Consider the following 18509-nt stretch of genomic DNA (forward strand, 5'->3'; position numbering starts at 1 on the left):
AAGGGACGCGTGACTGTTATTTTAAAATAAGCCAATAATCTGGGGGCGGCACGGTGGCTCAGTGGTTAACACTGCTGCCTCACAGCACCAGGGTCCCAGGTTCGATTCAGTCTCGGGTGACTGTGTGGAGTTTGCACATTCTCCCTGTGTCTGCGTGGATTTGCTCCGGTTTCCTCCCACAGTCCAGAGATGTGCAGGTCAGGTGGATTGGCCATAGCGCTAGGTGTATTAGTCAGAATGAAATGGGTCTGGGTGGATTACTCTTCGGGGGGGTTGGTGTGGACTGGTTGGGCTGAAGGGCCTGTTTCCACACTGTAGCGAAGCTAATCTAATCTAATCTATTTTAAAAAGGCAAATGTTCTACTAGCAGATACTGACACTTACCAGCAGGTGGCGATTGACCTAGCTATTAAACAGACTCCCATCCTTTTTAACAGCACTTAAAAAATCAGGAGAATTAAACATGACAGACTTCCAAACCATAACCAGATGGATCCAACACCCCGGGGGGGTGGTGGGGATGTTTGTGTATTTTTGGTGATCCATGGAAGCGTGGGGGGTTGGATCCATCTGGTTATGGTTTGGAAGTCTGTTATGGTTTGGAGACAGTTTCTGGGACATTGGAACCGGTTTTGGGGGGGGGGGGTGTGGAATCAGTGCAAACTGGATGGGGGTTATACCTGTGTGAAATGGGATTGCTACCCTAGGAGAGTATTTGCCAGAATGCTTGGGGAGACTATAAACTAAATTGACAAGGTGTTGGGAACCTATGCGAGAAGTCAAAGGAAGAGAAATCAAGGACAAAGAACAAAAGACAGAAAGGGGCATTAAAGAAATGATCAGCAGAGGAGTCAAAGACCAGAATCAAATAAGGTTACAGTAAAATAAAAAGTAGTAGGAATGGAACAAGGAACATTAAAAAGTCAAGCCTTAAAGCTTGGTTTCTGAATGTATGGAGCAATTGAAATAAAGTGGGCGAATTCATCAGGCAAATAGATCTAAATGGGTATAATAGAGTTGGGAATACAGAGATGTGATTGCAATGTGACCAAGGATGGAAACTGAATTTCCAGAGATTCATTATTTAGGAAGGACAAACAAAAGGGCAAAGGCAATGGAATTCCATTACTGGTTATATAGAATATAAACAATATTGAGACAAGGTATTCGTTCAAACAGTGTAGAATCTTTGTGGAGAGAATTGAGGAGTACCAAAGGATAAAAAACAGTAGGGGCGCTACATGGACCATTAAACTGTAGTGGTGATGTTGGAAATGATATTATACAGGAAATCAGAAATGCTTGCGGTAAAAGGACATCCGTAATTATAGGTGAATTTAATCTGCATATAGATTTTTGCAAATCAGATTAGTCTCAATCTTGTAGAGGAGGAATACCTAGAGTGTGTATGGGATAGTTTCCTGGACCAATATGTTGAGAATCCTACCAGAGAACAGGCCATCTTAGACTGGGTATTATGCAGTGAGAAAGGCCTATTTGGTAATATAGTGAGTGATCCTGAGTAGATGTCATGAATCCTGACACCAACTGGACTCCCCCTTTGAAAATAGTGTCAGAGTCCTTTGATGTTGTGCCAACCTTTTATCCTACTCTAAGATCAAACTAACCCACATACCGTGGGTGGCTCGGTGGCACAGTGGTTAGCACTGCTGCCTCACAGTTCCAGAGACCTGGGTTCAATTCCTGCCTCAGGCAACTGACTAGGTGAATTGGCCATGCTAAATTGCTTGTAGTGTTAGGTGAAGGGGTAAATGTAGAGGAATGGGTCTGGGTGGGTTGTGTGTCGGTGTGGACTTGTTGGGCTGAAGGGCCTGTTTCCACACTGTAAGTAATCTAATCTAATACCCTTCATTATACTGTCTTCTGTGTGCCTATCCAAGAATCGCTCAAATGTCCCTAATGTATCTTACTCGAATACCACTACTGGCAGTGCATTCCATACAACCACCACATCTCCTCCAATCACCTTAAAATTATGCGCCCTCATGATAGACCTGTGAAATAGTCTCTGATTATACATTCTATCTATGCCTCTCATTATTTTGTACGCCTGTATTGAGTCACCTCTCATCCTTCTTCACTACAATGAGAAAAGTCCTAGCTCCCTCAATCTTCAAAAGATATGCCCTCCAGTCCAGGCAGCATCCTGGTAAATCTCTTCTGCACCCTCTGTAAAGCTTCCACAGCCTTCCTATAATGAGGTGACTAGAACCGAACACAATATTCCAAGTGTGGTCTAACCAAGGCTCTGTAGAGCTGCAGTGTAACCTCGTGCCTCATTAACTCAACACCGTGGCCCCCCCACCCCAATATGCCTTGGACTCTATCAACTTGGGCGGCAACTTTGAGGAATCTATGGACATAGACCCCAAGATCCCTCTGTTCCTCCACACTGTCACGAATTCTGCATTAAACCCTGTACTTTGCATTCAAATTCAACCTTTCAAAATGAATCACTTCACACTTGTCTGGGTTGAACTCTGTTTACCAGTTACTAGCCCAGTTCTGCATCCTATCAATGTCCCATTTCAATCTACAACAGCCCTCCATACTATTTACCACTCCACCAACCTTTGCGTCATTGGCAAACTTACTAATCCACCCTTCCACTTTCTCATCCAAGTTATTTAAACTAATCACAAAGAGCAGAGGTCCCAGAACCGATCCTTGCGGAACACCACTGCTCACCAAGCTCCTGGCTGAATACTTTCCATCTACTACCATCCTTTGTCTTCTATGTGTCTGCCAATTCAGTATACAGACAGCCGGATTTCTCTGTATCCCATGCCTCCTTACTTTCTGAATGAGCCTACTATGGGGAACCTTATCAAATGCCTTGCTAGAATCCATGTGCACCACATCTACTGCTCTACTTTCATCAATGTGTTTTGCCACATTCTCAAAGAATTCAAAAAGGTTTGTGAGGCATGACCTGCCCCACACAAAGCCATGCTGACTACCTCTAATCGAGCTATGCTAAATCTTTCAAAATCGTCTCCAATAATTTGCCCACTACAAACGTAAGACTGATTGGCCTATAGTTCCCAGGATTATCCCTATTCCCTTTTTTGAACAAGGGAATAACATTTGCCACCCTTCAATCATCTGGCACTACTCCAGTGGACAGTGAGGATGCAAAGATCGTCACCAAATGTGCAGCAATCTCTTCCGTCGCTTCCTGTAATAACCTTGGGAATATCCCAACTGGCTCAGGAAACTTATCTATCCTTACGTTTTCAAAAATTTCAGCACATTCTCCTTCTTAGCATCAACCTGTTGAGCTATCAATCTGTTTCACGCTCTCCTCACAAATATTAAGGTCCCTCTCAGTAATGAATACTGAAGCAAAGTATTCATTAAGGACCTCCTCTCCCTCCTCCGACTCCAGGCACAAGTTCCCTCCACTATCCCTGATCAGCCCTATCCTCACGCTGGCCATCCTCAAACCTATTGGACAATTGCAGAGACGCATCACCTAAACTGCCATCGTTAATAAATTTTAATCATGTTCACATACTTGTGTTGTCTTTTATATATTTTATTAACTCTACTATCAATTTATGAACTGTTGTCAAAATGAACTAGGCTAAATTTTAAGAATAGGAAGGAACCTAACCATATCACAGATTCTCATCAAACAGGTGACATTATTTCTCTGAAATAGAGCAAGAATGAATTCCAGTCAGCTCCAAGGAATCTAGCTCTGTCTCTAACTGCCTGATATGGGTCCTTTCCTCACCTGTTCTGTTACACTCAATATACTTTTTGAGTGGGCACTCAAATGGCACACTCCTGCAGAGGCTCTTTAGTAGTTTCACATCAGTCAGTGACATAGATATCCAGGAGGCTGCTTTATCCTTTACTAAACCTCATTAAACAGTCTGGTTGGTTCTGGTAAAACTGAATGATAGTTAAAGAATTGTCCAGTTCACAGTTTCAATGATATATAGATGCTTTCAAGAAAAGAGCAAATATTTGAGATCCGCGTGCTCGTGAGGGTAGGAGCAGGAAGATAGGGCAGATAAGTGGCTGAGGAGCTGGTGCAGGGTCAGTGATTCAGATTTTGGATCATTGTAATTTCCTCTGGGGCAGAGAGACCTGTTCAAAAAGGATTGGTTTCACTTGAACTGGAGGAGGACTAATGTCCAGGTGCAAGATATGCTAGTTCTATTTGGGAGCCTCAGGGCAGCACGATGGCTCAATGGTTAGCACTACTGCCTCACAGCGCCAGGGTCCCGGGTTTGAGTCAAGCCTCGGAATCGGCCTCCCAATTGTCTATGTAGAGTTTGCACATTCACCCCGTGTCTGCATGGGTTTCCTCTGGGTGCTCCAGTTTCTTCCCACAATCCAGAGATGTGCAGATCAGGTGAATTGGTCATGCTAAATTCGCTTAGTGTTAGGTACATTAGTCAGGGGTAAATGTAGGGGAATGGGTCTGGGTGGGTTACTCTTCGGGGGGCTCGGTGCGGAATTGTCGGGCAGAAGGGCCTGTTTCCATACTGTAGGGAATCTGATCTAATTGGGGGAGGAAGGGAGCGATAAGTTCAAGTGAGAATGCAGAGACAGGTGAGGTGGTTCTGAAGTTAGAGCAAGATACTTAGAAAAGTCAGGCAAGAGCAAGTCAGAGGTAACTAAAAATTTAAACTGCATTTATATCAATACAAGGGGTTTTAGAGGTAAGGCAGATGAATTCAGGACATGTATGGAAACATGAGACTGGGACATCATAACTATTAGAGAATCGTGGCTGAGGGAGAGACAGGATTGGAAGCTCAATGTTCTGGGGTTTGGGGATAATACATACTAAAGTTAAAAATATAATTGTGGATAAGCTAATGGAACTGTGATTGGGAACTGGACTTGGACTACTTGCAAAATACCTCATTGATAATGGGGGAAAGGCTGTTAATAATGAATTTTGAGATGTGTGCGTGAATTAGTACATAGTTTTAGTAGTTAAAATAATTGTTATAGGTAAGGCAGCAGAAGCTCTTTTTGCAATGGGCCATGTAAAACATGCAGAAAAAGATGAAATGGTTCATAAAATCTTGATAGTTCAGTCAAATTGTAAATTGTGCTTTGTGCTAGCATTGGCTATGCATGCTTAGAATTTGTTGCAGGTGCTGGGAAAATATCATTTGTATTAGTTTTTGTAGAAATCATAAAGTTCCATCAGGGATAAGTGACTAGCACCAAGTTTTGGAAGGGGCTGCAATTGGTTCTACCTTCTTTCAGAAAATTTGAATAAGCTCTATGTAAGCAGAAAGATTTCCATTAAAACCTAAGTATCAGAAAGAATTCAGTGAGCCTTAAGATATAAGGTAAGGCCAATTGGAAACTACTTTCAGTCTGCAAGATATGGTTTAGTATAAGAGACAGATTTAAAAATGAAAGGTTTTTGGTAAAGAGAGAAGAATAATAATAGAATAGCTGTGAAATAGACTTGTCGAGATTGCTTAGTATGGATTCCAAATGTACAGATTCTGAAGGAGCTATAGAAAATAGTGAAGAACCAAGTACTTCTCATACGTAAACATTGCATGAGAAATGGTGGATCAAACTGCCACAATTAGCAGTGCCTGCTAATGGATAGGTCAGTTCGGATGGTCAGTATGAGTCCATTACTTCCAAAGGACAACTGACAAAAATGGATACCAAAGCCAAATACTTACCAGAAACAACCACTCAATAGAGAAATGTGATTATTTGAAGTGAAATAGGGAAGGCCACTGGAAAATGTAAAAGCTGGATGAGGGGCAGGTGGTTCATGCCATGGAACAGGACCACGAAGTGCAAAGATGAAAGGCAAGAAAAGTAGTGTAAACTCGAACAGTTCGGGAGTACACATGTCCCAAGAAGTTGATCTTGAAGTACAGAAAGAAATCCTGTTAATAGGGAAGGGAGGTCATAGTCCAAAAGGAGATGGAAGGCAAGATAGATTTGTTTGTTTAACAAGGGCAAGAAATATAATATAATCCAGGAATATACCAAAAGTTCATGTGACCAGGCAGATTTTGGCCATGAACAAACTGCAAGGCAGGTTCATAAAAGATGCCAAACAACAAGGGAGCTATAGAGAATTTGAGGTGCACCAAGAGGAGCCAAGTATGGGGCAAGGTGTCTCTTGATTGAACTTATCAGGCGAAAGTAAGGCTAATGACATGAGGTTTTGAAGAAAGACTGCAAAGTCAGGCTCAAAGGGTAAATTCAAAGAAGGCCGCAGCAACTTTTAAGCTTTTTTTGTTTTGTGAACAATAAAGCATGGGAGTATTGATTATTTGATATAAAAGCTGCCTTTTCGCAGGGAAAGCAACTTATGTGGGGATTGTTTCTTTGTCCTCCAGATGAGGCACCAAATTCATTAGAGTTGTTCTGGTAGGTAAATAAATGCATAAAAAGCCTAAATTAAACCTCTAGGTTTGGTACTTCTCAGTAAACTTTGTCTTATTAAAATTGGCTTGTCTTCATTTCAAAGTAGATCCTGTCATGTTTTACTGGCGTCATTTGGAGCAGCCTGTACAATGCATGTAGAAATTTAGTGAGCAGTTCACTAAATGGAGTGACATGCTCCTGAAATAGGCTTTGCCAGATTTTTCATCCAATTATGTCATGAATCTTGTCATAGCCCATGTCACTCAGAACCCACCCCATAAGTTTCCACACAATATCTCTTTTTTCATTTCCCTGCTTCTTCCCACGCTATGTCCAATGATACCTTTCTATGTGAGATTTGGCAAAGTTTGATTTAATGTCCCTCTTGCGATGAAAGGTGTGTGATTTTTATATAAATATTAATATCATTTTGAGAGTATGTATGAGTATTGGTTTATCTTTATGAAAGCATTTAAAAATTGACTAGTCTTTCTGGACCCATGATTGTAAACTTTGGGTTCGGATTGAAGGAGACCTGGCTGGGGTCCAATATAAGTACAATTTATCATGCAAAGGAAATTGTTCAGAGCTATTACGGGTTTAAGTTATCTCAATAAAACAGTGTAGTTTGTGGAACTTGCAGTCCATGAATGTTTGTCCAATATTCTGCAGATTTTTCAAAGTCTGAGAAAGCCTAAGACTTCAGTGTAAGTGTTCTGGAAGCAAAGAGTCTCCAGATGCGTTGTGTCTTCCTGTTTTGGTCTGTTGTGTAGACATCAGTGCACTGCGCTTATTGGGTAACCATTGTTCCTGAATATGTTGTATAGGTGTTTCTCCTCGGCTTCTCGTAGTTCCAGGGTGCTGTAGTGTGTTGTGGCCCCTAGGCATCATGGTAGCCCACAAACTTACTATCATACTAAAACAACTACTGAAGAAGTTAAAGGACCCCATGTACACAGCCTGCCCCACACAACTAATCTCTTCCTACCTTAACTCAATTTTTTTTTTTCTCATGTTGTCCGCCCCTTCCCATTTTCATCCCCGATTCCTCTGATGCTTTATATTAGTTTCAGTATTTCCAGTTTTCGGGCTGCAGCTGCCTCCTGATCACCTTGGACATGCAGTCCTTTTATACGTTCATCCCCAATTAGGATGGTGTCCAGGCTGTCTCAGTCTTTTTGTGGAAAAAAGGCTTGAACTGTCCCCATCCACTACCATCCTCCTCTGCCTGGCTGAGCTCATCCTCACTCTGAACAAATTCTGTTTTAACTCCTCCCACTTCTTTCAGGTCAATAGTGTGGTCATGGCTACCTGCTTGGGCCCCAGTTATGCCTGTCTCTGTGTAGGAAACTTGGAACATTTCTTGTTCCAGTCCTATTTTGACCCCCACTCTTTCTCCAGTATATCGTCAATGTCATCAGCACTGCTTCTTTCCATCATCCTGGAAAAGTTTATCAATTTCACTTCCAATTTCTACCCCTCTCACCTTCACATGATTCACCTCTGACTCCTCCCTTCTCTTCTCAACATCTATTTCAGTTTCTGGGATAGACTGGCAACCAATATCCACTACGGGCCCACTGACTCCCACACTTACCTTGATTACAAATCCACACCCTGTTTCCTGTAAAGATTCTATTCCATTCTCCAAGTTCCTCTGTCTCTGGTGCATCTGTTCTGATGATGTCAAGTTTGACAAGGGGACTTCTAAAATGTCAACATTTTCCTCAACCAAGAATTCCCCAGCATTGTAGTTGACAGGGCCCTCAGCCAGGTCCAATCCATCTCCCGCACTTTGGCTCTCACTCCCTCTACTCCTTCCCACAGCAGTGATAGGGTCTTCTTGTCCTCACCTACCATGCCACTAGCAACCACATCCATAGGATCATTAACTGCCAATTCCACAATCTACAGCGGATGCCACCACCAAACACATATTCCCCTTCCCTCCTTTCTCAGCCTTCCACAGGACCGTTCCCTCCAGGATGCCCTCCTTCACTTCCAACACATCCCCATAGCCTCACGGCATCTTCCCCGTATTTGCAGAAGGAATAATACCTGCCCATTTACTTCCTCCCTCCTCACCATCCAAGGTCCCAAAGACATCTTCCAAGTTTACATTTTTCTCTATTGGAGAAATGAGCAGACAGAGCACCTCTATTCTGTCTGCAAAAAAAAAGGCCCTGAGCTTCCAGTTGCCTGTCACTTCAATGTCCCGTGGCCAACATCTCTGTCTCAGGTTTGCTGCAATGCTGCAGTGGAGCTCAGTGCAAGCTGGAAAAACAACACCTCATTTTCTGCTTGGGAACACTGTTGGACTTAATATCAAGTTCAGCAATTTTAGGGCTTGAGGCCATGTCTTTACCCCAACCCCTACAAACCAGGCCTTTGTCATAACATCGGCTGCTATCATACACAACCCATTATCAGCTACGAAGTGTCCCGATTTGCAGGTATTCATTCCCAGGCTGACCTTTTAAATTCTTTTTTGTCTGTCAAACTGTTTCACCCTCTATATTGGCTCTATCTCCACCTAACACTTCTCTCCCCCACTCCATCTTCAATATAAATATTAATCTTTTCCTAGCTACCATCAGTTCTGAAGAAGGGTAACTGGAACAGTAACTCTCCACAGATGCTGCCAGAACTGCTGAGTTTTTCCAGTAATTTCTGTTTTTGTTTTGGTTCTCAATTCTGGGCTTTGACTTGTCCAGTAGTAACCTTAATGGGTATCATTACATACTATATTTATGATAGTATGGAGTCATAGCCTACAAAGGACAGTAGGCATCACTCTCCATTAAGGAGAAACAGGTTTCTGTTTTGTTTATGGGCGGCACAGTGGCACAGTGGTTAGCACTGCTGCCTCACAGCGCTAGAGATCCGGGTTCAATTCCCGCCTCAAGCGACTCTCTGTGTGGAGTTTGCACATTCTCCCTGTGTCTGTGTGGGTTTCCTCCGGGTGCTCCGGTTTCCTCCCACAATCCAAAAATGTGCAGGTCAGGTGAATTGGCCATGCCAAATTGCCTGTAGTGTTAGGTGATGGGGTAAATGTAGGGGAATGGGTCTGGGTGGGTTGCGGGTCGGTGGACTTGTTGGGCCGAAGGTCCTGTTTCCATACTGTAAGAATTCTAATCTAATTGATTACACATAGCATGAGAGTAACCACTCCTCAAATGTGGAATAAGTTAAGGAGGCAGGCCTCCATGAATTTCCACAGCCACAGAATTGAACTATGCCTTTGGCTTTGTATTGCTGTAGTTATCTAGCTAACTGGACTAGCTGACATCTTCCCCCACTCCAAAAAAACTCCAATTTATTTACAATAGCAGTAGTGTCTAATTGAGACTTAACACATAAACTGGTGAGACAGGGAGAGTAATTTCTTTCCAATGAAAGTGAATACCATTATCCCTGCGCTGTCTGTTAGTTGGGTCGGTTTATGTTATGTTATAAATCAAACAATATATCCATATATATATTTCATTTTAAATTGTAACTTACGGTGAAATGTCTACAAAACATATTTTGTCTAAAACGACGTTATGTGGTGATATCTAACGTTATGTAACAAGCTAGTGCAAATTAGAATGTTGGTTTTAATTGATGTTTTTACAGAAGCAGAGAATAACTTTAAAATACAGAAATCCAATAACTTGGTTACAGCTTATGATTATGTTTCAGTTATGCATTATGGAAGGTAAGTACTGATTTTCTTTATATTTCATTATGAAAATAAAGGAAGTGACCTTAAAGAAATTCATTAAAATGCACCTCAGCTATTCATTAGCACTGTGGTAATGTTGTGTAACTTTGGTAATGCTTGAAAAGGATATTCAACTAATATGTGAATGAAAATACATTGTTGGTGAGAAAGGATGATTTTTTGAAGTCCCCAGTATCACAGATTCCCATTCTTCATTTGGCTCGATTCACTCAATCACTGTTTCTATTAACAGCCATTCACCCTCCTAGCCAGACCTTTAACAACTCCTTTGTCTTTCCAACTGTCCTTCTCTCTCTCTTTGGGCTCTATCCCCACCTATTGTGTACTCCTTACCCCCTTGCCCCACACTAGCTTCTGCATATAAATCAACATTTTCCTAACTACCATCAGTTCGAAGTAAGGGTCACCGGACCAGAAACATTAACTCTGATTTCTCCTCACAGATGCTGTCAGACCTGCTGATGTAAATAGACATGTCTCCTTGGCCTGTTTGAGGCTCCACTTAACAAGAGTTCAAGGGTGGTCTGCCTGCAATTTGACTTATTGTAATTTTACTGTACATAGACTCATAGAGTCGTAGAGATGAACAACACGGAAACAGATCATTTGGCCCGTATCCCTCTAAAGCCTTCCTATTCATATAACCATCCAGGTGCTCTTTAAATGCTGTAATTGTACCAGCCTCCACCACTTCCTCTAGCAGCTCATTCCATACACGTACCTCTGTGTGAAAACGTTGCCCCTTAGGTACCTTTTATATCTTTCCCCTCTCACCCTAAACCTATGCCCTGTCATTCTGGATTCCCCCAGCCCAGGGAAACGACCTTATCTATTTATCCTATCCATGACCCTCATGATTTTATAAACCTTTATGTGACTGGTCCAGTTCAGTTTTTGGCCAGCAGCAACCCAAAGGACATTGAATTTTGCCTTTTAGTAGCAAAACAGTTTTAAGTACATCAAGCAGACTTTTATGAGTTTTTGGAAAATGAATGCTTAGTACATTACACTGCAATGCACTGCAAAACTACACAAATGAGCTGACCATGCATTATAGTGAGCGGTTGTAGTACTGTTGGCATGTAGTATGCACAGAGAGCTTCCATCCTGCTACATACTGTGTTAGTTGCATTATCAAGTGTATGTTGTTAGCATTTTTTTTATATAGAAAACACTTAACGTTCCAATCAAACAAAGGTACTAACATTTATATTTCTTGATTTAGGTATGTTTTTTCCAAAAGTCTCGATTTACCCACCATTGTGCCAAAACCAGATCCAAATGTGGAGATTGGACAATATATGGGTTTCTCTGAATTAGATGTTTTAAAGATAATCAAGTTGTATCAATGCCGTAAGTTTAAATACAAATGTATTTTTCCAAAATATATTGTTGTACATCTATGGTGACTGTAATCTTGTGTCATAAACTAAAAGTGACAAAAATTATCGATGTTGCAACATGATTTTGAGCCAGAACATTAAACAAAAATTTACTCGCCACAATAATCTATGCAGGAAAGTCCCAATTTCAGGCAGCTATTGAGAGAAGGTATTGTGGTTCAGAGACTTTGTTTATCTTTCTAGGAACCATCAAGAGTGATGTGAGATAATAAATGGTAGGAAAGTTTAAACAGGACAAGATAGAATAAAAGAAAATATAAATTAATAGAACCAAGGAAAGGAAACATTTTGAAACAAACAGAATCTAAACTACTTATATCATATACATGCATAAAAATATAGAATTACTGAATTAAAGCCATTAATTAATTAGAAAAATCTTGGTATTATTACAGCAACTGAACTGTAACCGTAGCTGAATCAGGATTGTTAAAAAATATTTCCTGGAAAAAGAAGTCATGACAGCACCTTCCAAATATGTGACCTTTACCACCTAGAAGAGCAAGATCGGAAGATGAAAGGTCCTCTCCAAATCTGACAGCATCCTAATTAGGGCTTAAATCATTGTTCCTTATGTATCGCTGAGTCAAAATCTTAGAACACACTCCTTAACACCATTGTAAGCGTACCCACACCACATGGACTTCAGCAGTTCAAGAAGGCTGCTCACCATCTCCTTGAAGGACCTTAAGAATAGACAGTAAATGTTAGGGATGCTCACTTCTATGAAAAAAATTCTGGAGTTACAAGACAAATAGAATAAGAAATAAGTATTGTTATTAATTGGAAATGTCATAATGCCAGTGAGCAACAGAGATACAGAGAGTACTTTCTAGGGCAGAATTCTGTAAGTCTCATTCAATTGGCAGTGGAAGACTACTGTGACCTTGCTCCTGCCCAATGAAAAACGTAGCAACAATCTTGATATTATGCAGTCCAGGGCATGTTACATTGGCAGACAAACAAAATTATACGATGAGTTGGAGTGGAAATGTCCCACATGAAATAGTAAACCATTATTCAAAGCTCACACTGTTTCTCTGACCCTGAAACTTGCAGCTGAAGATTCAGGCTTTGCCCAAGATCCTGTCAGGTATTCCCATGAACTCAACTCTTTTGCATTCCAGGTTTGTTTAAGCATCTGTTCACCTAGTCATATCAGTTTTTTTACTGGGAAATTGCTTCCAAATTTCAACCATTATCTTGTGTGTTGGTATTTCATCATCTGACTCCTCTAAGGCTGAACTAATATATGATTGTATCACCTGTAGAATTCCATCTGTATAACCACTGGCTAATACCCACTGTGTGCTACGTTGAGGATCCTTCTATTGCATAGCCATTAGGTTACACTGGATGTCAATGTCTGATCTGATGCCTATGACAGTATTGTAATTAACAAACTGTCCTTCATTTTGTCTTATATCTTCATTTTGTCCTCTTCCTCCAGGACAGAAAGTAGTTGCATTTCTTTTTCTACTTGTTTTCCAGAGTGCAGAGGATAAAGTGGAATGGGGGTTTGGGCATGAGAAGAGAGGAGTGTACTGGGTTGCTGAGCCTGCAATGATAAAATTAAAGATTTTTTTTAGCATATGTGAGAATATAAGATATAAGACATCTGCAGTCTGCTTCTCCATTCAATCCGAATATGGCTGATCTGATTTCACCTTAACCCAACTTGCCTACCTGTCCCTTGAATTCCTTATTGTTTAAAAATGTAAATTTCAGCCTTGAATATATTCATTGATGTACCTGCCTTAGCCTATTGGATTGAGAATTCCAAAGATTTTGCAACCTTCTGCAAGAAGAAATTCCTTCTTACTTCTGTGACAAATGGGCAACCCTTTTCTCTGAAAATGCCTCCTAGATTTGTAATTTTAGATTTCTCTATGAAGGCAGACAGCATCTCAGCACTTATTCTGTTAACCCCCACAACTTCCAAAATCCTTTTATGCTTCAATAAGATTGCATTTTATTCTTCTAAATTTTGTTCAGTATAGGCCAAATCTGCTGAAAGTTTCCTCATATGACAACCTTGTCATCCCATGATCGACTAGGGAGCCTTTTCTGAACTGGTTCCAATGTATGTGTATCCCTCTTTACAGGATGAGCTATTACAAAGCACCCAGCAGCTGTTTAAGAGGTGCTGCCTTTCTCTTACAGCCCATAAGATTCATTATGTGTTGGTCCTTATTTTCATCCTGTTCTGACCTATCTATATGACTTTACAGATTTTTGTTGTTACTCCATACAGCTAGCATATTTTGCTTTTCTGTTCTTCAGTGCAAAAATCGATAACTTCACATCTTTGCACATTTTATATATATCTGCCAACTTTTTTGCCCACTCATTGACTGTCTGGATCAATTTGCAAACTCTTCATTGTTTGCTTTCCCACCAACCTGTGCATCTGCAAATTTGGCTATAGTAAATATCGTCTCAACATCTAAGTCTAAATTTTCTGTTGACCCATGTGTGTGTTGGGACCATATAGAGCTTGAAAGTGAGGGTATTTTTGAGGAATTAGCAAAGGAGAATAGTTGTGATATGTGAAGAAGCTGGATGCATTGTATCTCCTTCTGAGACTGCTTTGTCCTGAAAGAGAAATGGTGACAGTTGTGAATGAGTGCATTGGCAGGTATATTTGTCTACATGTTTATGCATTGATACCTGTTATCAGAGGAGACTGTTAAATATATCTGAAGTGTGGTCTGTACCTGTGATAGTTGGAGTAGTGCGGACTGTATTAATATAAGTCTGTAGTTAGAAGGTGGATATAGTCTGTTGAGGGTGTGATGTTTGGGGAGATGTGTGTTCTGAGATGGGATCTTTCCTTGACGATTGTATTAAATTCTATTCAGTACTGCAGTCTTATCCTAGGGATTGTTCCTACGGCAACTTCCATGTCTATCACCAAGAAAATCTTGGTAGCATTACTACTCACTGAGCCTGCTGAGTCCAAAAGGACATTGCTGCCAGATTGAGTCTTCAGCAAGTGGTAAGGAGACCAGCAATAAAGAAAAAAATCTACTTGGTGTTGTCCTCACCAAAGAATCTGTTACAGATGTGTCCGTCTGTCACACTGTCAGTCGGGGTTACTGTCACACAGTACTTATGAAGATGATGTCCCATTTTTGCGTTGTGGATATCTTGCATCATATTGTTGGTCATGCCAAATGGGACAGACTTTGAACAGATTTAGCACCTCAAGACTGGCCATCTATAAGGTGTTATAGGTAATTGTCAGTAGCAGAATTGTATTCAATCACAATCTGCAAACCAATGGCCCAGCATTCCCCCAACTCTACCATTACCATAATGCTGGTAGATCAACCCTGGTTCAAATGAAGAATGCTGAAGGGTATGCCAAGGGCAGCACCATGCATATCGAAAAATGATGTATGAATTTGGTGAACCTCAAACACATGACTGCTTGCATGCCAGAAAGTGGAAGGAGCATGCAATGGACAGGGTTAAGTGATTCCACAATCAAAGGATCAGATTTAAGCTCTGCAGCCCTGCCACAGGACAATCTTAACTAACTGGAAATGAAGGCTTCACAAATATCTCCATCCTCAATTGGAGAGTCCAGCACATCAGTGCAAAGGGATAAGGCTAAAATATCCAACTTCAGCCAGAAGTAATGGGTAGCTAATCCATTTCAGCCTCCTCTTGAGGTCCCTGACAAGAAAGGTTTGGAGGGTATGGACCAGGAGCAGACATGTGGGATTGGTTTAGTTTGGAATTATATTCGGCATGGACTGGTTGCACCAAATGGTCCGTTTCCGTGCTGTATGACTCTATAACTTCAATTGATTTGATTCTCTCCACATAGTATCAAGAAATTATTGAATGGATTACTACAAAGGCTGTGGGATCTGAAAATGTTCCGGCATTGTCTTGAAGACTTGTGCTCCATGACTAGCTGTGCACTTAGCCAAACTGTTCCAGTATAGCTACAACACTGTTATGTGCCTGACAATATGGAAAATTGCCCAGTTATATCCTGCCCACACAGGATGATTGACAGTAACACAGTAATGAAGTAATGTCCTTGCATTAAGATTGAATTCTAACAACCACAAACATCTTTCATGTACAATGTCAAACAGTGTAGGGATTTCTGCTGGATTCCTATTCACTTCAGACATGTTCCATACTTGTTCAATGGCTGCCTTGCTGTCAAGGGCATTCACTCTCACTTCACCTCAGGAATTCAGCTGTTGTGGCCATGTTGAACCAAACTGTAATGACGGCAGGAACTGGATATCCCTGGCTAAACTCAAACTAAGCTTCAGTGAGCAGGTTATTCCTTAGCAAAGGGCTTGTTGATAGCACTGTTGACAACCCTTTTCATCACTTAATGAAGTTTGAGGGGAGACGGATGGGGCAATAATTGGCTGTGTAGGATTTATCCTGCTGCTTTTTGTGGATAGAATATACCTGGCAACTGGATATACCTGGACAGTTTTTCACATTGAGTAGATGGCAATGTTGTGTCTGTGCTGGAACTGCTTGTTTAGGGGGCCTGCTAATTCTGGAATTCATGTCTTCAGTACTATTGCTGAATGTGGTGGGAATCCATAGTTTTTACAGTACCCAGTGCTCTCACTGACTTCTTGGTGCATCCATATTCCACTAGAAGTGCCAAAAGAATGGTCCATTTTGCCTCATCCTGAGGTCCCCAACATTATTACCAGAGAGGGCTATGGAGGCAAGATTGTGAAATATATTCAAATCTGACATTGACAGATTTTTAATCAGTAAAGGATTCAAGAGATATGGGGAGAAAGCAGGAGCATGGAGTTGGGATTATCAGATCCACCATGATTTCATGGAATCACAGAGCAAGCTTGATAAATAGAATGGCCTGCTTCTGCATTTTATGATTTTAAAATTCCAAAGGCTTACAGAACAGTCATTCCATTCGTTAATGTAGGAATATCTAACTCTTGGACTATTGTTCCCCCAAAAGCTCATTTTCTCATAACACTTTGCAGCCACAGTATGAATCCCCTTTACCAGATGCAAATAGTCTTTGAGCACAAGTTATTCTGGCAATTTCAGATACCCTGCCAAAATGTATTAGCAATAGGTATTGCAGAGATACTACTTGTCTGCATTGATCATTTGAAATAACGAGCAGTATCAATTTACTGTGCTACCTGCAACAAAATGAACAAACATTTATCACACACTATAGACCCCATGTCTATCTCTTAGAATTACAGAAGCGTTACAGTACACAAGGAAGCCTGTATCGACCCGTTAAATAAGCATCACTGCCTGGTGCCAATCTCTTGCGTTTTCCCGACACCTTTGCACATTATTTTTATCCAAATAATCATCCAATCCCTTAACTGTCTCCACCATATTTTTAGGCAGTGCATTCTGTACCACAATCATTGAGTGAAAAATCTTTCCTCATTTCACCCCTGCATCTTTTGCAGATCATTTTAGTATGTACTGTCTTGTTTCTGTTATGAGAGGGAACAGTTTCCCCCTTATCTACTGTAACCAGCTCATTCATGAGTTTGGAAACCTCCATCAGATTTCCATTCAGCCTCGAGTCAGCTCCACCATTTAATCATGACTGATAAGCAGCCACAATTTCTTCAGTCTGTTCTTATAAGTGAAGTCTGCCATTCCTGGAACCATTCTTGTGAATTCCTTCTCCATTCTCTCCACTGCATTCACATCTTTCCAATAATGCGGTACCCAGAACTGTACACAGTACTCCAGCTGAGAATGAACCAGTGTCTTAGAAAAGTTTAAAACTACATCCTTGTTCTTGTAGGAGAAATTGTGGACTGCAGATGCTGGAGATCAGAGTCGAGGGTACGGTGCTGGGAAAGCACAGCCGGTCAGGCAGCATCTGAGGAGCAGAAGAATTGATGTTTCAAGCATAAGCTTCCTGATGAAGAGCATTCACCACCCTCTTAGTGAAACAAATTGCCCCTCTGGACCCTTTTGTGTCTCTACTCTCTCACTTTAAACCTACGCCCTCTAGTTTTAGAATCCCCTACCATCGGGAAAAGCTGTTGGCTTTCTACCTTATCAATGCCTGTCATGATTTTACAGATAGGCTACAAGGTCATCCCTCAGCCTCCTATGCTTCAGGGAAAAAAATGTCAGTGTATCCAACTTCTTCTTATAACTCAAACGTTGCACTCCAGATAGCATCTGAGGAATTTTCTTCTGCACTCTTCCTAATTTAATGTCATTACGACAGTAGGGTGACCAAATGTCTTGCAATATTCCAATGTGGCCTCACCACACCAACATTTTGTACAGCTGCAACAAGACACTTAACAAGATTCCTACACTCAGCGCTCTGACCGATGAAAGCAAGAATGCCAAAAGCCTGTGAGTCCACTTTCAAGGAGCTATGAACCTGTCCACCTAGATCTTTTTGTTCTATAACACTGTTTAGCACCCTCCCATTGGTTGTGAATCCTGCCCTGGATTGACCCACGAAGATGCAACTCCTTGCATTTATGTAAATTAAACTCTATCTGCCATTCCTTAGCCCCTGGCCCAGTTAATCAATATCTCACTGCATTCCCAGAGCACCTTCTTCACTGTTGTGGTTCTGTTCGCCGAGCTGGGAATTTGAGTTGCAGACGTTTCGTCCCCTGTCTAGGCGACATCCTCAGTGCTTGGGAGCCTCCTGTGAAGCGCTTCTGTGATGTTTCCTCCGGCATTTGTAGTGGTTTGAATTTCGGTTGTCAGTTCCAGCTGTCCGTTGCAGTGGTCGGTATATAGGGTCCAGGTCGATGTGCTTATTGATTGAATCGGTGGATGAGTGCCATGCCTCTAGGAATGGAACTGACAACCGGAAGCGGCAGATTCAAACCACTACAATTGCTGGAGGAAACATCACAGAAGCGCTTCACAGGAGGCTCCCAAGCACTGAGGATGTCACCTAGACAGGGGACGAAACGTCTGCAACACAAATTCCCAGCTCGGCGAACAGAACCACAACA

At 41.4% G+C, this 18509-nt stretch overlaps 1 protein-coding gene across 1 annotated transcript in view; it reads left to right on the plus strand.

Moving 5' to 3' along the window:
* Positions 1–18509, plus strand: part of LOC122558116 (astacin-like metalloendopeptidase) — a 200940-nt gene that overhangs the window by 134283 nt on the left and 48148 nt on the right. Inside the window, exons 8-9 of the mRNA XM_043706434.1 lie at positions 10012–10093; positions 11346–11473. Of these exons, the coding sequence (XP_043562369.1) occupies positions 10012–10093; positions 11346–11473 (210 nt within the window). The remainder of the gene's footprint in view (positions 1–10011; positions 10094–11345; positions 11474–18509) is intronic.

The sequence above is a fragment of the Chiloscyllium plagiosum genome, chromosome 16, assembly GCF_004010195.1.
Source record: "Chiloscyllium plagiosum isolate BGI_BamShark_2017 chromosome 16, ASM401019v2, whole genome shotgun sequence".
NCBI classification, from domain to species: Eukaryota; Metazoa; Chordata; class Chondrichthyes; order Orectolobiformes; family Hemiscylliidae; genus Chiloscyllium; species Chiloscyllium plagiosum.